This window comes from Molossus molossus, unplaced genomic scaffold (genome assembly GCF_014108415.1).
Source record: "Molossus molossus isolate mMolMol1 unplaced genomic scaffold, mMolMol1.p scaffold_m16_p_7, whole genome shotgun sequence".
Classification (NCBI taxonomy): domain Eukaryota; kingdom Metazoa; phylum Chordata; class Mammalia; order Chiroptera; family Molossidae; genus Molossus; species Molossus molossus.
This window is the reverse complement of record NW_023425401.1, coordinates 56,283,872-56,307,686: the sequence shown is the minus strand read 5'-3', so window position 1 is coordinate 56,307,686 and position 23,815 is coordinate 56,283,872. Positions and strand designations below refer to the sequence as shown.

The window sequence follows — 23,815 nt, the reverse complement described above, 5'->3', positions numbered from 1 at the left end:
TGCTGAGCGAAATAAGCCAATCAGAGAAAGACAAGTACCACATGATCTCACTTATTTCTGGAATATAATGAACAAAATAACCTGATGAACACAATCGACCCAGAGACAATAGAAAGGAGTACAGTTCAGGCTGACAGACCTCAGAGCAGGGAGGCGGGGGGATGGACGAGATAAACCAAAGTACTTATATGCATGTAAGTGTAGCCAGTGAACATATACAACAGTGCTGGGGGGTGAGGGGGCGGGATGGGGAGGAGGGTGTTTAGAGGGGAAAAGTAGAATCATCTGTAACAAAAATAAATGAATAAAAATTGAAAAAAAAAGAGAACCTAGATGGTTTTATTAAATATCCATTTCTAATGTATTTATGAATTATTATATAGGTTACTATATAAAAAAATAAAAACTTGACTTCCGGTCAAGATGGTGGCTTAGGTAAATGCAGTATTATGTCCTCCCTCCACCACATCAAAGTTAAACTAAACTACAGAACAACCATCATTCAAAACCTCCTGAAATCAAGCTGAATGGAAGTCCTACAACTACAGAATTAAAGAAACAGCCACATCAAGATTGGTAGGAGGGGTGGAGGCGGACGGGCTGTTTCCACACCCATGTGTGGCGGCTAAAAATTAGGAGGACACCTCGGCTGGGAAGGTCCTCCCTGAGGACTGAGGGGTCCCCGTCCCACACCAGGTGCCCTGCTCAGGGTTTCAGTCCCAGGAAGAGAAGGCCCATAACTGCTGGCTGGAAAAGCCAGCAGGAATTGAGGCTCAGGGAGTGAGGCAGCTGGAGCCCCAGGCAGCTTCTCTTAAAGGACCCACACGGACTTATCGGACTCTCTCTCCCTAAGCTTGAGGAGAGGCAGCTTGAGGGGTGCCAGCGACATACAGGGAAGAACTGAGCTGTTTGGCACTGGAGCGAGGGCTGTAGAGGGGGCTTTCTCAAGGACAAATGTGCTGTCAGAGGCCTTTGTTCTTTTGGTGAGCCCTTCCCTGGGTGGCGGACAGCCACCATATCTGAGACTGCAGCAACCTGGCTCACACTGTTTGCCCCGCCCTGGTGATTCCCTGAGGCCCCGCCCCACACAACTTTCAGGCCCACCCAAGCTGTTGCCAGTCGCTTAACCATAGGATTGGCCTGTCTTGGATCCTGCTTCAGGTTTTCCTAAATTCTTTCAAACAAGCGGCATCTGATCTCAGCTAGCCCCATACCTCTCGTTAAGTAATACATAGAAACAAACACAGGGAGGCAGCCAAAATGAGGAGACAGAAACAGTTCCCAAATGAAAGAACAGAACAAAACTCCAGGAAAAGAACTAAGCGAAATGGAGGTAAGCAACCTAACAGATGCTGAGTTCAAAATACTGCTTCTAAGGATGCTCAGTGAACTTAGTGAGAATCTCAGTGAACTTACTGAGGGCCTCAAGAGTATAAAAAAGGACCAGTCAGAAGTGAAGGAGGCGCTCACTGAAATAAAGAATAATTTACACAGATTCAGTAGTATGGTAGGTAAAGCCAAGAAGGAAACCTTTGATTTGGAATCTAAGGAAGCAAAAAACACCTAATTAGAACAGCAAAAAAAAAAAAGAAAAAAAGAGGATAGTGTAAGGAGCCTCTGGGACAACTTCAAGTATGCCAACATTCGCATCTTGGGGGTGCCAGAAGGAGAAGGGAGAGAACAAGAAATGGAAAACCTATTTGAAACAATAATGGCAGAAAACTTCCCTAACTTGGTAAAGGAAACAAACATACAAATCCAGGAAGCACAGATAGTCCCAAACAAGATGAACCCCAAGAGGCCCACACCAAGACACATCATCCTCAAAATGCAAAAGGTTCAAGACAAAGAGAGAATCTTAAAAGCAGTAAGAGAAAAGCATTTAGTTATCTACAAGGGAGTTCCCGTAAGGCTATCAGCTGATTTCTCAAAAGAAACTTTGCAGGCCAGAAGGGAGTGGCAAGAAATATTCAGAGTGATGAAAAGCAAGAGCCTACAGCCAAGATTACTCTATCCTGCAAAGCTGTCATTTAGAATCGATGGCCATATAAAGAGTTTCCCAGACAAGAAAAAGTTAAAAGAGTTCATCACCACCAAACCATTAGTATATGAAATGTTGAAGGGTCTTTTGTATTTTATTTTATTTTTTTAATTTTTTTATCCTCACCCGAGGATATTTTTCCATTTTTTGTACAGATAGAGTGGGAGGGAGAGAGAGGAAGGGAGAGAGAGAGAGAAACATCGACGTGAAGGGACACATCGAGTGGCTGCCACCCGCACGACCAACCAGGGCCGGGGACAAACTGCAACCGAAGTACGTGCCCTTAGCAGGAACCGAACCCGGGTCTCTCTGGACCGCAGGCCGACGCTCTAACCGCTGGACCAAACTGGCCAGGGCTTGAAGGGTCTTTTTGAAGAAAAAGATAAAATATGTGAACAAACAAAATGGCAATGAATATATATCTATCGACAATGGAATCTACAAACAAAATGAACAGGCAGAACAGAAACATTCTTATAGATGCATAGAACATTTTGTTGACTGCCAGATGGGAGGGGCATTGGGGGAATGGGTGAAAAAAGTGAAGGTATTAAGAAGTACACATTGGTTACTAGACTGACAAACCTCAAAGGGAAGGGGGTTGGGGGTGGGGGGTGGGAAGAAATAAACCAAAGAACTTCTATGCATGACCAATGGACACAGACAGCAGTGTGGCAAAAGGCAGGAGGGGGATGGGAGTGGGGAGGAGGGGATCAATTGGGGAAAATGAGGAACATCTGTAATACATTCAACAGGAAAGATAAAATTAAAATTAAAATTTTTTTCTGGCTGATTAGAGAAGTGGAAGTCAGATTTAAAGCATAATTTACCTTCTCTGTAGAGTAGGAATAATAATAATGTCTACTTCATAGCATTATTTGGAGGATTAAATAAGTTAATGGTTGTAGAGCACTTAGAATAGTAAGACCTGGCCCATAGTAAGGCCTCATTGCTTGATGAAAATTTCTATAAGTTAATGTTAATGTAAATGTTCTCAGTTTTGATGTTTGTCTAATGTTTTTGAAATAAAATGTAGGTATTCTAAAAAAAAGGCAAAACAGTTTGGAAACTGCTTGTACTTGGCCATGGAATATGTTTTTATATTTATACTTCATTGTGTGTATTAGTTATATATTGCTGCAAAATAAATTACCACAGATTTAGTGGCTTAAAACAACACACATTTATTAGCTTACAGTTCTGTAGGTCAGAAATCTAGGCACTCTGTTGCTAGCTTCTCTGCTGAGGATATCCATCACAAGGCTAAAATTCAAGTTTTGGCTGAACTGAATTCTCATCTTGAGGCTCTGGGGTAAAAACCACTTCCAAGCTTATTCAGATTTTTGACAGAATGAGTTCCTTTGGATGTATGAATGAGGTCCAAAGTTCCTTTGTTGACTGTCAGCCAGGAGTATCTCTTAGGCCTCCTAGACTACCCACATTCTTTGCCACATTGTTGTCTCCATCTACCAGCCTTCAAAGGCATGCTGAATCCTCATGTAACAAATATCTTGACTTCTATGACCAGCCAGAGGAAACTGCTTTTAAAGGACTCTTGTGATTAGGTCACACTTATAAGATCATCTTATTTTAACTCTCCCACAAATAGTATAAGTTTTGGGACCTTAATTGCATCTGTAAAATCCTTTCACCTACCCCCCTTTACATTAATGAGACTAGTTAAGAGTAAATTATATACTTAAATGGTAAGGAATAATGGAAGTTATATGGGAAAATGTACAGTGGTTGTGAACATTTATAATATAAAAAATCATCTAAAAATTATTTCTGCTTGGGCTTTGGAATTATTTTTGTGATTTTGTTAGTAGCCTTCATATTTTCATTCTCTAGGTAGTTGGGAGGGCAGTTTAATATACCACTGGACTTAAATTTAGATTTTGTTGTAAATAACCCCAATACAATTAAGTGGGAATTTGCCTATATTTGAGGATTAGTATAGGAGAAATGGACATGATATTGGAGAGCATATTTGAATGTTAATAGCCAAAGTTGTGAAAAGTAGTTTGTACTTGACAAATGTTTTGTTTTTAAAATTTTATGTGAGGCTAGCTTTTATAGGTGTAAAATATAGAGACTATGTGTGGATAATTACATGTACTCAATTTGCTTAAACTGCCTTTCAGTGGAATTGTGTTGATTCATGGACAATTGCTGTAATTATGATTAATTAGTGCTTCTCGGACTTTAGAATAAATAAAATTCCTGGCAAGATTGTTAAAATATAGATTCCTGGGTCTCCTCCTTAGGATTCTGATCAAGTATGCCTGGGATGGTGCTAAGAATTTGGATTTACAGCAGTTTCAGGCAGTGCTGCCAGTCGAAATAGTTTGAGTTGTACTGCACTAGATGGTGTTTAATTTGTGAGAATGATCAGACTTTGGAAAATAACAGGTTAATTCTTTGTGCTAGGGGTATTTCATTTGTGTTTTATGGTCCTTTGTGTTACAGGAAGGTCCTTGTGTTTAGGTTACATAATTATAACCTAAAACTACAAACGATGCTTTGTTGTATTACTTTATATCTAGGGGCTAATATATTAGGCATGATTTAGCCAATTAAATATTTTACTTATTGTTTTACTACCATGGTTGATATTTGCTGTTTTATTATTGTAGTAATAAGCTATAATGACATTTTACTTGAGCATTTATGTCAAGATAAGATTGCTTGAAAACTAATAAAATTTTTTTACTTGAAAAATAATTCTTAATTGTAGGTAGATAACTACTTTTTCTGTTTGTTTGTTTACAGGCAGTACTTAATTTTCCTAAATATTGTGAACCTGTGATTAAAGGAGAAGGTAACTATGTAATTTTATTTATTAACTGGAAAAAAAAAAAACCATTTGTGAGCTCTAAATTATTGAAATTTTCTTCCCTTTGGGGTAGCAAGTGAACGCGATACTCGCAAACTCTGGAGAAATATTGAACCTCATTTGAAGAAAGCCATGCAGACTGTTTATCTCAGGGAAATATCAAGGTAATTTTTTATTTAGTATGTGTATTTATATCTTTATTTGCGATAATTACTAAAGCATACAAGTTTTCCTTTACCTTCTTCACGTTGGGAAAAAACTCTGGAGGTTACTTCTTGTTTTGGGAAGGACAATTTTTAACCTTGTATGTTATACAAGTTGAAACAAATTATATGTCTAAAATTGCAAAATGTAACAAATCTAGATAGCTACAGGAAAATCAGTTTTAGCTTTGTGTTTTTTTAAATATTTATGTGAGATATTTGAATGGTACCAAAATTTTATTAAAGAAACAATGTAAATCAAGTAGTCTACAGCTGTCTTTTTCCTTAGTAATGAAACTGCTCAGGAGACATGGTGGCACATAGTACAGTGGAATGGACATGGTTTTGATCTCCAGCTCAGCTATTTTTGCTTAATGGGGTCTGAGCAAGTCACGTAAAAATGCCAGTCCTCAGTTTCTTCCTGTAACAATCCTTAGAAGATTTAAATAAAATGTGTAAAAATGATTTGTGAATAATAAAGTGCCTTAGACGTGTTAGATTAAGCCTAGGTTACAAAGCAACATAGGAGCCCGGCCAGTGGATTGAGTCCAGTCCCATGGAATGAGAGGTCCCAGTTTGATTCCCAGTCAGGGCACATGCCTGGGTTGCAGGCTCAATCCCCAGTAGGGGGTGTGTAGGAGGCAGCCTATAGTTGTTTCTCTTGCACATAGATATTTCTGTCTCTCCCTTCCTCTCTCTAAAAAAAAATTAATAAAAAACAAAAGAAGCAACATAGGGAATTTAAAAATATCAATGTTATCTGCTTTTCTCACTTTCTAGTTAGTCAGTTTTATTTTTCTCTCATAACTGCATTATTCTCTAAGCTGCTTTACTAACTTTGCTTTCAGTTGAATTAGTTGGTGAAAATTTAATAGTGAAAATGTATTTAAAATTTAATAGTTTCTGAATAAGTATGAACATTACAAAGATACTATTACTCTTTTCAATAATAAAAAGTTATTGATGAGAAGTATGATAAGTCACAAAAAGAAAAGCTTGTGATCTGTTCTTATAATGGTAGAAAAAAAAATTGACTGTTAAAATGATTCTTACATAAAAGGAACGGTCTTCTGGTTTCCCATAGGATAATGATAGCCAGCTAACTCTAAATCCAGTTTGCTCCACAAGATCAATAAGAAGAGCAAATATAAATGAGTTATAACCCTTCTTTGCAGAATAACTAGGAGTCCATAGAGTTGACTACAAACTTTAATTTAAATGTAAACAGTGAAATAACTGAAGTTTGCAGAGCCACCTCTGGAACTCATGCTGAAGTGAAAAGTTAAAGACTGTGTGTAAAAGAGCAAAGGACAGCAGGGCATGGGATAGGGTTGATTAGTAGTGGTGACATAAGATGAAACTACCTCCAGAAGGAAAGTCTAACCTTGATTGAGAAAATATTGAGAACAGATCTGAGACCCTAAGGATTAGAGTGCTGGTTACTGGAGAATCAAAAGGAAGTGTCTTAAGACTGTAGGACAAGAATTAATATGGCATTTCTGGGAAAGTACTCTTTCTGAGGGGAGCCTGGGAGATGATTTGGAAGAACATGGCATTCCTTGGAGGCTTGGTAGTGAAGACAGAAGCAAAGGGTAGAAATTAAGGATAACACCCTCCCCAATTCCTATCCCCACCTGTCAAACAAGAAGGTAATGACAAACAAGATAAGGCAATCCCTCCCAATTAAAGTGGCACTATGACTATATTAAAGAAACTGCACTTCATTAATCTTAAAGAAAAGAAGTACTTTAGAATTAAGAAATCTGTTAGGTCATCTAAAACCTTCACACCTGCATTTGCATTTCAAATTGAAGAGAAAACAATAGAAAAGCCATGAAAAGGTTTTTATAAGAAGAAACAAAATATGTGAATAAAAACATTTTAGCTGATGAAATAGTCTCTTTTCCACCCAAAATAAAGACTAGCAAGATGTAACACAGTATTCCAGCCTGATGTAAAAAATTTAAACCAACATTTTTAGATATGAAAAAAGTTCCTTAAGTTAGAAATTCAACAACTCATAATAAATGGTCAAAGAAGAACAGTTTGGGAAACAAAACTTAACCAAACTCGGGAATGAAATTCAAGCAAAAGTAATTTTCTCAGAAATGAAAATGAATTTTTAAGATTTCCAAGGGAGAATGGGTTCAACTGAGAATATAATAAAGGATATTGAGGAGAAGAATGAAAACCAAGAGGACAAAACTAAATAAAGAGATAAAAATAATCAAGTAGAATGTAATAAATGACAGGCAAAGAGGCTTCAATATATGTATAATTGGTGTTCTTCAAGAAAGAAAACAGTGGATATGAATTTAAATCTAAAACTATAAGAAAACTTTCCAGAGGTAAATATGGCTTTACATATTAAAGGGTTCATCTCTCCATTTGACCCACAATATTCAGTTCTGATACTCTCCTAGTCTGTAACTCTTTAACAGATTAGTAGCTTAAAACAAGATACATTTATTATCTTACATTCCTAGATGTTAGAAGTCTAAAATGTGTGCATAAGATGCATTCATTTTGGAGGCTTTTGGGGAGAATCAGTTTCTTTGCTTTTTCCACCATCTAGAGGATACCTGCATTCTTGGCTTATGTTCCTCTGTCTTCAAAGCTAGCAACAGATCATTTTCTCTTCTGTCTGACCTCCTGTCTTTTTCTTAGAAGAATCATGTTATTACCCTGAGCTACCCAGATGATCCAGAATAACACCCCCATCTCAGGATCCTCAAAAGTCCCTTTTACCACTTAAGGTAACATTCACAGCTTCCAGAATTAGAGCATGGACATCTTTAGGGACTATTATTCAGCCTGGTTCTACAGAGACTTTCTTAATACATTTCACCGAAGGAAAAAAAAAAAAAAATTAAAGAAAAAAAACTCTCTGAGATTCCAGGCAGAAAGATGGGTCACTTACAAAGGAAGGTGAATCTGTAATGAAGACAAGTGGCGTGACATTTTCAGGAAACTCAAGGAGAGAGGAAATGTAAGGCAAGGAATTTTATATCCAGCCAATCTGTCTTTCAAATATCAGGGCTATAGAAAAAGAGTTTTAAACGTGTAACAACTCCGAATATTATGCTCATAAACCCCTTCCGAAGAGTCTACTAGTGACAACATCGGTGCCCCAGAGATGAATGGGGAAGCTACCAAAAGGATTTATGATGAACATTAATTTTAGCTCAAAGCTAAAAGATGGAGCAGTTTAAAAGAATACTATATATTATTACATGTTCTGACTGGGTAGGAATAATAGTTACTAAGTTAAAAAATGAAGAGGAGGAAGACAGAAAGGGCAAAGGAGGACAAACTCATTGATTGTTGTACAGGTAAGAGAAGGGTGCTAAAGAATTCAGAAGTTAAAACTATATTTTTAAAAAAGTTTATTCAAAGAAGTCTCACACCCATCCTTACCCTTTTACCCTTTCCTAACCACATAGAATTTCTGGTCTATCCTCTGTATTTTTTTAAAAAATATTCAGCCCTGGCCGGTTTGGCTCAGCAGTTAGAGAGTCCGCCTGCGGTCCGGAGAGACCCGGGTTCGGTTCCCGCTAAGGGCATGTACCTCGGTTGCAGTTTGTCCCCGGCCCTGGTCGGTCGTGTGGGTGGCAGCCACTTGATGTGTTCCTTTCATATCGATGTTTCTCTCTCTCTCTCTCTGTTCCTCTCTCTCCCTCCCACTCTACCTGAACAAAAAATGGAAAGATGTCCTCAGGTGAGGATAAAAAAAAATAAAATAAAATAAAAATAAATAAAAAAATATTCAAATATATACATGTGTATCTTTATATTTGCAAAGGCATCTACTTCCCTTTGCAATTAATATATAATCTTCTTTTAATATATAATATCTTCTAATCTTCTAATAATATATAATCTTCTTTTAATTAATCTTCAATTAATATATATGCTTCTTTCACAAGAAGGTACAGAGCACAGAAATAAGCATTGTTAATTTGACTTCCTGCCTCAATGAAGCATTCTGGAAACCTTTTTCTTTAATGGTGAATTACACCCATTTGTATTTATTGATATAAAGTATATGTATGTTTTATTAACCTTGTCATGTTAGTTTGGTAAATTTATGTGGTTATTTTTTTTTAATTTGGTTGTTAGAATAGTTTGCATTTTTATTCCAACTGGTTACCTTTCTAGTAATATTATATGTAATGCCCTTAGTCTCTTTTTTCTCATAATGTGGCATAAAGTAAGACTTTCCAATAGTGTAGTAGAGAAATGGCATTCTGATACTGGTGACATCTACCGATCCATTTGAAACTGTTCAGATTGCTTCAAGTTAAATGACTCATCTATTCTCTCCCCCTCCAATATTCCTTCACCCATGTAAAATAAATTTTACTAAATTAAAAAATAATAACCACATATTTCATATTTCCTAATTGAGATTAAATACTTGGGATAAGCAGAATAAAGTCATAGAATAGATCTTGAGTTAGTAAGCTGTTTTTATTGAAATGTGTGTTGGTTTTATATAACTTTTATAAGCAGTTTGGACAATTACGAAAAAAGACTTCATCCCTGGTTCACGTTAAAATTCTAGCCTATTCTATGTCAATTAATACAATTACCATGACTCTGACTCACCTCTGGAAATTAACAGTCATATTTATTTAGAACACGGATTGACTTTTTAGGCAGATAAATCTCAGTTGAAACGCTGGTTCCACCACTTTGAAGCTTTGCAAGCTTTGTCAAATAGTTAACCGTTCTGACTGTTTTGCCATTTGTAAAACAAAAAAAAAAAAGAAATAATGGTCTATTTTTTAAAATTATTTTTTATTAATTGGTTTTTGTTACAGATGTTTCTCCTTTTTCCCCCATTGACACCCTCCTCCCCATCCCCCCCACCCCATTTCCAGCATTGTTGTCTATGTCCATTGGTTATGCATACATGCATGTAAGTTCTGTGGTTTATCTCGTCCCCCCCAACACTCCCTCTATAATAGTCTATCTTGTAAATTTATGATGATTAAATGGGATATGTTAAGAGCTGGGTTCATAATAGACATTTAGTAAATGTAATAGTCTCCTCTCTTCCCATGAAAGTTAGTCAGTTTTGCCTGGCTGGTGTGCTCAGTGGTTGAGCACTGACCCATGCACCATGAGGTCCCAGGTTGTGGGCCTGATCCCCAGTGGGGGGCATACAGGAGGAGGCAGCCAATTGATCTTTCTCATTGATGTTTCTATCTCTCTATTTTGAAGACAGCTTGTTAGACTAGGTTTGTTTGTCACATAGGTTACTAGTATTATTTCTAGTAGTATTATATTAAAATTTCCCACTTGCTGTATTTCCAGAATTTTCAACTGTGCTTGCAGATTTGAAGAAATGCAGTTTGATTTAGTATATTTATTGTTGTGATCTGGCATTTACTTTTTTTTTTTTCTTTATTGATTTTAGAAAGAGAGGAAGTGAGAGGGAGAGAGAGTTAGAAACATCAGTGAGAGACATCAGTTGGCTGCCTCCTGCATGCTCCCTATTGGGGATTGGGCCCACAACCTGGACATATGTCTTGACCGGGAATCGAACTGGCAACCTCCTGGGGCATGGGTTGATGCTCAACCACTCAGCCACACCAGTGGGACTATTTTTTTTTTTTTTTTACTAATGTATGGATTTTCTCATTAGAAATAACATTTTTTATTTATTTTAGTTTTTTGTTAATCCCCACCCAAGTATATTTTTCCATTGATTTTTCAGATAGAGTGGAAGGGAGGGAGGAAGAGAGAGAGAGAAATATCAGTGTGAGAGAGCAACATCCATTGGTTGCCTCCCACACCACCCCCACAGGGGGTTGAACCTACAACCCAGGTATGTGCTCTTGACTGGGAATTGAACCCTTAACCCTTTGGTTCCCAGGATGATTCTCTAACCACTAAGTCAAACCAGCCAGGGCTGGCATTTACTTTTTTTAAAAAACATTTTTAGTGATTTTCATTGTTCCTGAGTACTTTTTTAGAAAATTATTTTATTTTTTTAGAGATGGAGGGAGGGAGAGAGAAACATCAACGTGAGAAAGGTACATCAATCAGCTGCCTCCTGCATGCCCCCTACTAGAGATCGAACCCACAACCTGGGCACGTGCCCTGATCCAGAATTGAACCAGGACCTCTCAGTCCATGGGACAGCTCAATCCACTGAGCCACATTGGCTGGGCTGTTTTTACTGATTTTAAAGAGAGAAGAAGGGGGGTGTGGGGGAGACAAAGGGAGAGAGAAAGAAAAAGAGAAAGAAGGAAGGAAAGAAGAAAAAGAAAGAAAGAAGGAAAGAAACATTGATGTGAGAGAGAAACATTGATAGATTGCTTCCCACAGGCCCTCTTCCAGGGATCTAGGCCTCAACCTGGGCATGTGCTCAGACTGAATTGAATCTGGGACCTTTCAGTACATGGGACAGCATTCATCCACTGGCCAGGGCTGGCATTTACTTTTAAATTAGCATTTTAAGAAACTTTTAGAGTTGGAGAGTGTCTTTACGGATCATAGCATCTAATTGCCTTAATTTTTTTTTTTTCCATCCTCATCTGAGGACACACTTTTTTTTTTTTTTGAGTTGAGAGAGAGTGAGTTGAGAGAGAGAAAACATCAATTGGTTGCTTCCCACATTACCCCTACTGGGGATAGAACCTGCGACCTTTTGGTGTGTGGGTTGATGCTTCAACCAACTGAGCCACACTGATCAGGGCTAATTGCCTTAGTTTTTGATGAGAAGGTTATTGATTTATTCAAGGTCATACAGGTAAAACTTCAGTTTTTTCACTTAACTATGGTGTGTTTCCTTATGAATTGTATTTGATATATTATAATCATTTCATAGCCTTCATAATATTTGCTGCTGTTTAATAGTTTTCATGTCAAGTAAGATCAGAGTGAGCCAGTGGAAATAGAATGAACTCTGCAGATAACTACAAGGATTCAATTATTACCTCCAGTACTGACTGGTTAGATGTCCTTGGGCAACTTAACTTGTGGGCCTCAGTTTTCTGATACATTGATATTTATTTTCAAAGATTCTTATTGAGTTTAGAAATAGTGTACAACAATTGTACCTAATATGGTAACTGGAACATTGGGAGTATTACTGAGTGACAGGTGGTACTGTTTATTTGTTGGTACTTTTTGATAGCTTTACAATTATAGTCAGAGGAAAATGGATTTTTTTATCCTCACCCGAGGACATTTTTGTATTTTTACCTTCAGATAGAGCGGGAGGGAGAGAGGGGGGAAGAGAGAGAGACAACCATTGATGTGAGAGAGACACATCGACTGGTTGCCACCCACACAACCCCAACCGGGGCCAGGGACAAAGCGCAATCGAGGTATGTGCCCTTAGCGGCAACCAAACCCAGGACTCTGGTCTGCAGGCTGACACTCTAACCGCTGAACCAAACCAGCCAGGGTAGGAAAATGGATTTTTTAAAAAAATTAACATCTGGGCCTGGCCAGGGCCCTGGTTGGGGTTGTGTGGGTGGCAACCACTCGATGTGTCTCTCTCACATCGATGTTTCTCTTTCTCCATCTGTTTTTCCTACTCTATCTGAAGATAAATGCAAAAGAAAAGAAAAGAAATGTCCTCGGGTGAGGATAAAAAAAATTAACATCTGGGTATTGACATATAAGTTTATGTTGTTCTAATGTACACTACGATTTTATAGAGGTACAAACATGTACATTGCATGTCTATATTGTCTTTTAAAATTTTTTTTAATTGATTTAGAGAGAGAGAGAGGGAGAGAGAAATATAAACATTGATGAGAGAGAACATCGATGGGCCGCCTCCCGCATGTCCCCCACTGTGGATCAGGCCTACAACCTGGGCATGTGCCCCAAACGGGAATCGAACCGGTGACCTCCTGATGCATGGGTCGACGCTCAACCACCGAGCCACACTGGCCAGGCATATATATTGTCTTTTTATAGCGAAATTGAATCTATTTTGTAAATAAGTTATTTTTAGTCTAGGATTCTGTTTTAATTATGGTATATTTATTTAGTATATTTTCAATTCATTATTGCTCTTCTATTTTCTTTTAGTTCACAGTGGGAAAAACTACAGAAAGATGACACAGATCCAGGACAATTGGAAGGTATCAAGGAAGTGTTGAGACAGTTACCAGAGACTGTAATTTATTACTTATACTCAGGATACTAAAGTTACTACTATAGATAACATCAGTCAGTAGTGTTATAGAAGTAAATTTACTTTATAAGCTATAATGATATTTTAATTGATTTTCCTTTAAATGAAACTCCAGATTAATACAAGGAAGTAAAGTTTGTATACCAGTTTTCTGAATGTTGGATTATATCATGTGAAAATGAAGCAGTTTATATTTCATTAATTGTTTTTGTTCAAACAAATATATTACATAATTTCATCTCAGTATGTATGTATTTCATGAGTTTTATGGAATGAAATTCATTTTATGTTAACCCAGTTGGAGGATACATTTCAATTGGTTATGGTTTAACAGTTTTGTGCTTTTGTTTTCTTTAAAGAAACTATTACTTTGGATTTATCCCAACAGAACACCTTTTAAGAAAAATAAGTGAAAATCTAAAATATTCTTATTTACAAAATAGATCAATGGCTTGTGTTTGGGGGGGACTGGTATGCAATGAAGTGGTGCTGAGATTCTGTTTTGGTTTCTCAGTGTTCCAGATGCTATACAGGTGATTGTTAATTGTGTGTTTTAATGAAAAGAAATAGATGCTGGAGTAAGAAAATATGCAGCAGTTGGTCTGCACTGCTCCCTAACTGTGTGATCATGAGCCCAACACAGTGTCCTCATCTAAAATGAGAAGAACATCTTGCTTTAAGTTACAGCAAAGATTCAAAGATGCTTAAGTATCTAACACATATAGTATGTGTCAGATACATACTATATTTTCAGTAAATATCAGTTTCCTTCTTCCCTTGTAAAAATCATTGTTTTATTTATTCATTTGTTTAGTTATTTCCTTTGTGAAAGGCACTATAGGGATACAAAAAAAATTAGACATGGCTCCTTCAGTGAACAGTATAGCTTGGTAAGACATATAATTTTGGTATATTTAACTGTTCAGTATAATTATAGTTAATAATTATAGGTATAAAGTTATGTGGGTCATAAGTGATAAAAACAAAGTAAGAATTCATAATAGAGACAGATTTTTTTATTTTGGTGTGGTAGGGGAGCATCAGGGAAGGTTTAATGGAGAGTGTGGCTTTGAATGGCAGGTTGGGTCGGATTTAGACTTCAGAATAGGAGGAGCCAAGGAACAATAATAGAATGAGCAAAGCACATCAATAATAATGTTCACTGGCACCACCATCATTTATCATGGCACTTTAAGCTCAAGGGGTAGGTCATTTTGACTAGATAATGCATGTGGAAGTCAAAAGATAAGTGAGAAAAGATAAGAAATGCTTAAAATCCAATGGTAGCCTGTTAAATACCTTCATAAAAGTTTTTTGTTATGTAGGTCTCTCAGCATATACTCATGTGGAACTTCCATATTACTCTAAGTTTATTCTAATTGCTGCATACCTTGCTTCATATAATCCAGCAAGAACTGACAAGAGGTTCTTCCTTAAGGTAATAATTACTTCTTTTCACTTTAATTTTGAAGATCCCATGAATAGTTTGAAATTTCTCAAAACCTGTAAATTTCCAAAGGACAGAGATAGTTTCAGGGAAGTGTTCAGGTATTCCTTAAGTAATAATTCTAGATTTTAAAAGTACATAAGGTTTTTTTAATAAAGTATTAGGATGGGAATAATTTTAAGGATGCCAACTTTTTGTTCTAACCTCCTGCTGTAGTGTCCTGCAGTCATACATCATTACCTAGAACATTCTCCTCTTTTGCATATACATTAGCTGAATAAATCTCAGCGTAGATTTGTTTTCTTTTTGAAAAAGAATATGCAATTCTATTTATTATTAAATGTATTTGTAATAAACTTTTATTTATTTTTTGCCTCTCTCTCCCACCAGTCCTTTGTTTCATGAGGACAAGATCCACATTAATTTTTTTTCTTATTATTGAATCTCAAGTGCTTAACCAACTGTTCTCAATCAAGGTTTTTAAATATGAATTGACAGCTGCCTTAAGGGATAAATAAAAACCCATTTATCTTCAGAATTTTTGTTTTTATAAAAGCAAATATGCTATAATAAATCATTATAATAAGTTCTTTCAGGAAGTTTCACTATTTTATTTTAAAAGCTTTTTCTTTACATACCAAAGTAATTAAATTAAATCTAAGTCAAATCAGGCTAAAATATGTTGATATTTTAAGGTGATGTTTTAAGTTATAAGTAAAATAAAATAAAAAGTCTAAGATACATAAATTAGTATTATCTGTGCCATGTTTTAAACATTATGTTTTCTGTTTTTGTGGAATACTATCGTTATTTTAATCTTAAAAATAATTTTTCTTAATTGCAGCATCATGGGAAAATCAAGAAAACTAATTTTCTAAAGAAACATGAAAAGGTATGTACATTTAAATTTCTCTAATGGGAAAAACTCATGAATTTAGGATACTGTGGGAAGTGGATAAATTTATGCTTTTATTAGTCATATAATATAAGACGGATATAAGAAGTTATTTGTATTGCTATGATACCATTATAATATTGTATTAGTATTTTGTTATAATAAATACGGTCATTCAAGGGAGCTGTTACTAAGTAAGTTGACATGGTTTTTAGTGAATTAATAGATGAAAAAGATTAGCCATGAATTTTTAATTAAACACAGGTTTTCCTCTGTTCCCCTTTGAAATACCCACAGAAATAACATTGAAGAAATAACAAAGGTAAACATGCAAGGATTAAGCAGATGAGAGACCCATAAAATATGGACTTGCATAGTAGGTGACTAAGCAGACCAGAGAGGCTGAAACCTAAACCCCTATGCAAACTGATATGACCTGAGGAATCTGGAAGAGCTCAGGGATTAGAGGCACTGAGTACCTTTGAAGGTGGGGATGTGGGGCAAGAAGAAATTGAAAGGAACATTTTTGTTCTACTCTTTACATCTAAACCAATGCTGCTTCTGTTGGCAGAAGATGGAGAAGTTTGCACTATAGATTGCACTATAGAAGCTGTGGCTTTTGTTTCTCTTATTCTTAAAAGCAGTTTTGCTTAGTGTATACTTCTAAATTGATAATGTTTTCTTAGGACTTTGAAGACATTTTTACTGCCTCTGGCTTTATTATTCCTAGTAAAAAGTCTTTTTAGTGTTTTTACAATTTCACTGTGGTGTATCTGGGATTGAATTTCTTTTTAGTTGGAATTAATTTCGCTTCCTGAATTTGAATAATGATGCCTTTATTTAGTTCTGATAAATTCTCAGTCATTAACTTTTCAAATGTTGCCTCTCCTCCGTCTCTCTAACATGTCTTCCTGAGGTACTGATTAGACACACAGGTAGATCTTCTCACTTGGCCTTTCTTGGTTAAGTCTTTCTCATTATTCATTCCCTCTGGTCTCTATGCTCTATTCTGATAATATCTTCTGTTCTGTGTTGAGATTTTTCTCTTTAGCTTTGCCTGGTTCTGTTCTTTGTCTTTGTCTGTTTATATCAACTTTGTAATTTCAGTAATTTTACTTGTGATTTTTAGAAGACTTATTGCTTCATTTCATATTTGTTCACTTTTATACATTTTCTAGTCATATTTTTTTTAACATAAAAATACTTATTTAATATTCTCTATCTTATATTCCCATATTAGAGATTCTTATTCTAATTCTGCCATTTTTAAGTGTTGGCTCACCTGAATCTTTAGAATTTTTGAGACCTGAGGTGTGTTCCTTTAGAAAGGTTGTACATTTACTTCTTTCTGTGCAGGCGCTTAGGAACACCAGTAACTGGGATCATTTGAAATTCAATTCTCATCTGGGGATTTTCATTTCAGACCACAAGGAGTGTGGCTTTTGCCCCACATCATTGTTAACCCTCGTTTCAAGTTCATTCTCTAATGACCTACATGGATCTAGTGAGGTGTTCCTAGATTGCCTTTCTCTCTAAGTGGGAGGCCAGTTTGCATTTCTATCACACAAAATCAGGTCAGTGAAAAAAATAAATATCATATACCCTAATGACACTAGAACACTTTAATTTTAAATTGGAAATATCTTTTCTCATAAAACAAAAACAAAGGGGAAAGTCAGGAAAGTATCAGAAGCTTTCACAATGTGGTTCTTAACCTGAATTTCCTCCCACATTATTCCTAGCACTTCAGGAATTTAGCTAATTTTTACAATCCTCAAGTTAATTTTTACTACTTCTAAGTGTTAATGAGGACAGGGACATCAATTCCATTTAGATATCTCAACATTTACCTTTTTTCCCTTTGTTTTCTCTAACATCATTTTATTCATTCATCACCCATATATTCATTAATTTAACTAGCAATCCAAAGCACTAGGGATGAAAAGGTAAATAAAACATTTTCTGTACTCAAGGCATTTGTCTAGAAAAGAAAAAAATAAAACATAAGTTGGTTATGATGAAAATAGTAAAAGCTACTGAACATCTATAAGTCAAACACTGTTAAGCTCTGCATGTGATCTCATTTAATTCTCACAATGACCTAATAAATTTGGTTGCTATTATTATTCTCATTTTCTAGATGAGGAACTGAGTATTACAGAGAAATTCAGTAACTTGCCCAAAGTTACATAGTTAATGTAATGGAACTAGCATCCAATTCTAGGACTGTCTGACTTCAAAGCCATCATGATGTTAACCACTATTCTTGAACTCAAACAACTGACAAATGATTAGTATCTATAATTTTTAAAGACTTGCCCTGGCCGGTTTGGCTCAGCAGTTAGAGCAGCGGCCCGCAGACCAGAGAATCCTGGGTTCAGTTCCCACTAAGGCCATGCACCTCAGTTGCAGTTTGTCCCTGGCTCCAATTGGAGTGGTGTGGATGGCAGCCAGTCGATATGTCTCTCACATTGATGTTTCTCTCTCTCTCTTCCTCCCTCTCTCCCTTCTATTCTATCTGAAGATAAATGCAAAAATGTCGTCAGGTGAGGATAAAAAAATAAAAAATAAAGACTCATACAAACAAATAAGAAAAAAGTAAAAATCTAATCAATAAATAGTTAAATGATACAAAAAGCAACTTCAGTGTCTAAAAACATGACATAATTAGCCTCATTCGCTACTGAGAAATGCAACTTTAAACAACAGTGAGAGATTATTTGACACTCAGACTGACAAAATTGAAAAAATGTCTATTGATTTCAAGTCTAGGTGATAATGTTAAAGAATAAGAGCCTGAATATTCTGCAGGTTAGTGATATCTAATAAAGTTAATATATGACTGAATGTACTTTGTATTGGTCAGGATCAGCTGGGCTATGATGTTGTAAAAAACATACCCCCCCCAACACACACACCAGTGGCTTAGCATAACAAAGATTTATTTTGCTCATGACACAATTGAATATGGGTTAGATGAAATTCTTTCATCTTATGTTAAATGATACATAGTGGCCTCCAAAGTTGCATCTGAAGAAAAAGAAGACTGAAGGATCCAGTGGTTTGAAAGGCCAGTCTTGGAAGTAGCTTAATCACGTTCACCTTTGTTTCATTGGCTGGAACTCGATCGATCATATGAACTCCATTTAACTGCAGGAGAGACTGAGAAAGGTAGTCTTCTTATGTGCCTAAGAAGTAACAGTGTTGGTGAACACAGCATTCTCTGCCCTGTACTTTAATTTAATAACTCCACTTGGAGAAACTCACACATGGACACAAGGAGAAATGTACAGGGTTGTCCATCCATTATTTGACAGTGATGAATTTTTATTTTATTTTATTTTTTTATTTTTTGTTCAGGTAGAGTGGGAGGGAGAGAGAGGAACAGAGAGAGAGAGAGAGAAACATAGATGTGAAAGGAACACATCGAGTGGCTGCCACCCGCACAACCGACCAGGGCCGGGGACAAACTGCAACCGAGGTACGCGCCCTTAGCGGGAACCGAACCCAGGTCTCTCAGGACCGCAGGCCAACGCTCTAACCGCTGAGCCAAATGGGCCAGGGCGACAGTGATGAATTTTTAAAAGTAGATCGTGATTTGTCATAAAATGGAAATTTGTAGGGAAGTTTAAAATGGACTAGAGCTACATGTGTCAATATAGATAAATCTCAACACATAACGTTAAAGGAAAAAAGCAGTTGATAGAGTGATATGTCCAAAATTATATTCTTTATATAAAATTTTAGATACAGCAAACTCTGCTGTATCTATTTTTTATGAATTCTTTTTTAAATATTTTTAAGTGTTTTTTTTTTTCATTTAATTTTTATTTTTTGTTAATACTCACCCGAGGATATTTTTTCCATTGATTTTTAGAGAGTGGAAGTCCGAGAGGGAGGGAGGAAAGGGGAGAGAGAGAGAAACGTAAATTGCCTCCTGCATGCGTCCCAACTGGGGCTGGGGATGAAATCTGCAACCCAGGTACGTACCCTTGACTCAGGAATCAAAGCTGAGACTCTTTGGTGCATGGGCTGACACTCTAACCACTGAGCCAAACCAACCAGGGCTTTTTTATTTTTTGATTACAGTTGACATAGACTCCAGTGGTTAGACATTAGATAACTTACTAAGTGATCATCCTGATAAACCTTGCATCCATATGACACTATACATAGTTATTAGAATATTATTGACTATATTTCCTATTCTGTACTTGACATCCCCATGTCTATTCTGTAACTACCAATTTGTACTTCTTCATCACTTCACCTTTTTCACCTATTTCCCCAATCCCCCCTCCCATCTGGCAACCAACAAAAAGTTCTCTGTATCTCTGAATATGTTTCTGTTCTGCTTGTTCATTTGTTTTGTTTTTTAGATTTCAATTGTTGATAGAATCTAAAATTGTATTACCATTTTATTGATCATATATATATATATATATATATATATATATATATATTATTTTTTTTCTTAAAAAAGATCTTTTATGTAATACTGGTTTGGTGGTAATAAACTCCTTTAGCTTTTTTTTTGGCCTGGGAAACTGTTTCTCTGACCTTTGATTCTAAATAATAGCATTGCTGGGTAGAGTAATCTTGGTTGTAAGTCCTTGCTTTTCATCATTTTTCATGACAGTCCCTTCTGGCATGCAAAGTTTCTGTTGAGAAATCAGTTGACAGTCTTTTGGGAGCTCCCTTGTAGGTAACTAACTGCTTTTCTTTTGCTGCTTCTAAGATTCTCTCTTTGTCTTCAACCTTTTGCATTTTATTTATGATGTGTCTTGGTGTCGGCCTTTATGGGTTCATATTGTTTGGGTCTTATTGTGCTTCCTGGACTTGTGTGTCTATTTCCTTCACCAGGTTAGGTACGTTTTCTGTCATCATTATTTCAAATAGGTTTTCAATTTCTTGTTCTATCTCCTTCTGGCACCCCGTGTTGCGAATGTTGGTATGCTTGAAGTTCCTTTTTGCTTTCTTATATTCCAAGTCACTGATTTCATTCTTAGCATCATCTATTCTACTGTTGATTCCCTGTGATGTATTCTTCATTTCAGTTTGTGTATCCTTTATTTCTAACTGGTCCTTTATTTAAGCTTTTGAAGTTCTCACTGAGATCACTGAGCACCTTATGAAGTGTTTTGAACTCTGCATCTAGTAGATTGCTTATCTCCATTTTGTTTAGTTTTTTTTTTGGAGTTTTGTTTTGTTCTTTCATTTAGGACATGTTTGTTTCCTCATTTTGGCAGCATCCCTGTGTTTGATTCTATGTATTAGGTACAGCTGCTCTGTCTCCCAGGCTTGGTCGAGTGGCCTAATGTATTTGGTATTCTGTAGGGTCTAATAGCACAGCCTCCCTGATCACCCAAACTAGGTATTCGGGGTGTGCCCTAAGTGAGCGGTGTATACCCTCTTTTTGTAGTTGAGCCTTGATGGCTGTTGGCATATCAGTGGGAAGGATTTATTACCAGGTCGATTAGCTGCAGGGACTGGCAGCAACCACCAACTATAGACCTCTGGAGGATCAGCTGTACAGGGGCCCACCCCACAAAGCAAGATTTAACTTCAGCAAGGCTCTGATGCCCACTGAGTCTGCCCCTTGAGTGCGTTACTGTGGAGGTGATTGGGTGGAGTTTTGACATAGTCTGAAGCTGTCCACCTGGTGCTCTGGCCCTGGGGCCTCCTGCAAGATGCATGCCAAGGTCAGCAGCTGCCTGTGTTATGCTTGGGACCACCCAGCATGAGCTACAAAGTGATTTGCAGTTGGCTGTTAGTTGTGCTGGGTGCCTAGGCAAGGCAAAGCTGCATACTAAAGCCAGTTGCTGCTAGTGCTGGGCCTGGAACCACTTAGGAGAGGTATGGGGCTTGCTGATGCTAGATTCTGCTTTTTTTGAGAGATTTTAGGAAAATCTGTAGCCTGAGCCAAGACAAGCCATTTGTATGGAAAAACAACTGGAAACATCTTGGGTGGGGCCAAAAGTTGGGTGGGGCAGGGCCTCTGGGAATCACCAGGGTGGGGACAAACCATATGACCCAGGTTGATGGAGACTTGGATATGGCACCCCATTGCTGTCTCTGGGGGAGGGCTCATCAAAGGAACAATGGCCTCTGCTGGCATTTCCGTCTGGGAAAAAACTGCCCCCAGCTCTTGCCCTGATACTGGACAATTCAGTTCCTCCCTGTATGTCTCTGGAGCCTTTCAAGCTGCTGCTTCAGTGCTGGAGGTCAGAAGGAGTGAGTCCTGAACTGCCTGGGACTCTAGAGCCCTCCCTCTCCTTCAGTCTCAGTCCCACTGGTTTGTATAGCCAGAAGTTATGGGGACTTCTCTTCCTGTCTCTGGAACCCCGGGCTGGGTTGCCTGGTAGGGAGTGTGAGCCCTTGTTCCTCAGGGGGGACCTTTATAGCTGAGGTATCCCTCTGGATTTTAAACTGCCACATGTGGGAATGGGATCAGCCCTTCCATTCCTCTGCCCCTCCTACTAGTCTCAGTGTAGCTTCTTTAATTCCCTAGTTATAGGACTTCCTATTCAGCCAGATTTCAGGCAGTTGTGAATGACGGTTGTTCTGTAGTTTAGTTATAATTTTGATGTAGTTGTGGGAGGAGGCTCGTACCGTATTTTTGTTAAATTTTATTTTTGTTACAGATGTTTCTCCTTTTTTACCCCATTGACACCCTCCTCCCCATCCTCCCCGCCCCGTCCCCGGCTTTGTTGTCCATGTCCATTGGTTATGCATACATGCATATAAGTTCTGTGGTTTATCCCTTCCCACCCCCCCCCACCTCCTGTTTTGAGGGTTGTCAGTCTGTACCCTACTTTCGTGTTTTTTGACTAGAAGTTCAGTGCCGTTTGTTTATGGATACGTATCTAATATAAAAACTGATAAGAAAGTGATACAAACACCAAATTCTGGATAGTGGTTTCTTTTAAGAAAAGAAAGAATGGGATGTGGGAGAGTGCAAGGGAGCTTCAACTTTTGGGTAATGTGATGTCATGTTTTGCTTTTTTGCATGTATTGCATATATTAGGGTTTGATAAAATTTGTGGGTACATTGGTATTTATTATATTAACCTGTACTTTTCTAAATCTTTGAAGTAGTTAATGAGAAAAGCATATAAAATTTAAGTCTTAGAAAATGATTTCTAAACTATCTTTTAGATAGAAATAGCTGAGGTAAATACTTTGTTTTGTAATTCTTGAGACGGTATTTACCTTTATAGTCATTCTTCTTTAAAGAATAGTTATTCCAATGCATGTAAACATAGCTTCCCATTTTATTTACCATTGCTAATATAGAGTACTTAAATTCTTATATTGCTAATAAAATTATCTAATGGAGTGGACCTTAAGCACTGTGATTTTCTAATAACGAGTGATTATACTACATGACTTTGTATACCAGTATGAACATTTTACAGACTTTAAACATTTTATGAATTTTACATTATTTTGAGCTGGCAGTGTTTTCATAAATTATAAAACATTTTATTAGTTTTTTACCCTAGTATTTTACTGTAACTGATCTTTTTAGAACTATTAGTGTTAAACCAATACCTTTTCTAGTCTGTGGCACAAAGAGGAATAGTGAAAAATTAGTAAGTTCTAGGCTAGGATTTAGGACCTTGACCCTGCTTTGGGTTATATACTATCTTGACAAATGACTTGGCTAAGTCACTTAATACTTGGTTACAATAGCAAAATAAAGGTGATGTTCAAGACTAGGCTGTATGACTTGTGAATTCTTTAATTAATATTTGTTGATGCTAAGCCAGAAAGTCTGGAAGAAAAATGTTAAGGGATAAATCATGATTATATCAGGTAAAGTTTTTATGTAGAGACTGCAGGTTGGATTTGTCAGCATCTTTGGGGAACTATAGAATATAAATATTTTGTTATTTGGAATTTATGGTACAGAAAGTGAGCCCTCTGCTCTAGGAGGAAAAATCCATGTGTTTTTTTTCTTGCAGACAAGCAATCATCTCCTCGGACCAAAATTGTTTCCACTAGATAGATTATTAGCAATATTATATAGTATTGTGGACAGCAGAGTTGCTCCAACAGCAAATATCTTTTCCCAGGTAAGCTTTGTGATTGGCTGTTATCTATCATCTTTGTCTCTGTGAAATTTTTCAGGTGGTATAGTTGGTAGAGTTCCAGGCATTTAAAGCTTTGGTCAGCATGTGTTACTGTTTTAACTATATAATGAACAGTGTTCTTGGTAAATAATTGAAA

At 36.9% G+C, this 23,815-nt stretch overlaps 1 protein-coding gene across 4 annotated transcripts in view; it reads left to right on the top strand.

The window, feature by feature from the left end:
- The window catches only part of ORC5 (origin recognition complex subunit 5), a 119,485-nt gene that overhangs the window by 51,191 nt on the left and 44,479 nt on the right, over window positions 1–23,815 (top strand). For all 4 annotated transcript variants that reach the window (XM_036247346.1, XM_036247345.1, XM_036247347.1 and 1 more), the window contains exons 7-12: window positions 4,814–4,862; window positions 4,951–5,041; window positions 13,136–13,188; window positions 14,567–14,679; window positions 15,533–15,580; window positions 23,551–23,661. In XM_036247346.1, coding sequence (XP_036103239.1) covers window positions 4,814–4,862; window positions 4,951–5,041; window positions 13,136–13,188; window positions 14,567–14,679; window positions 15,533–15,580; window positions 23,551–23,661 — 465 coding nt within the window. The remainder of the gene's footprint in view (window positions 1–4,813; window positions 4,863–4,950; window positions 5,042–13,135; window positions 13,189–14,566; window positions 14,680–15,532; window positions 15,581–23,550; window positions 23,662–23,815) is intronic.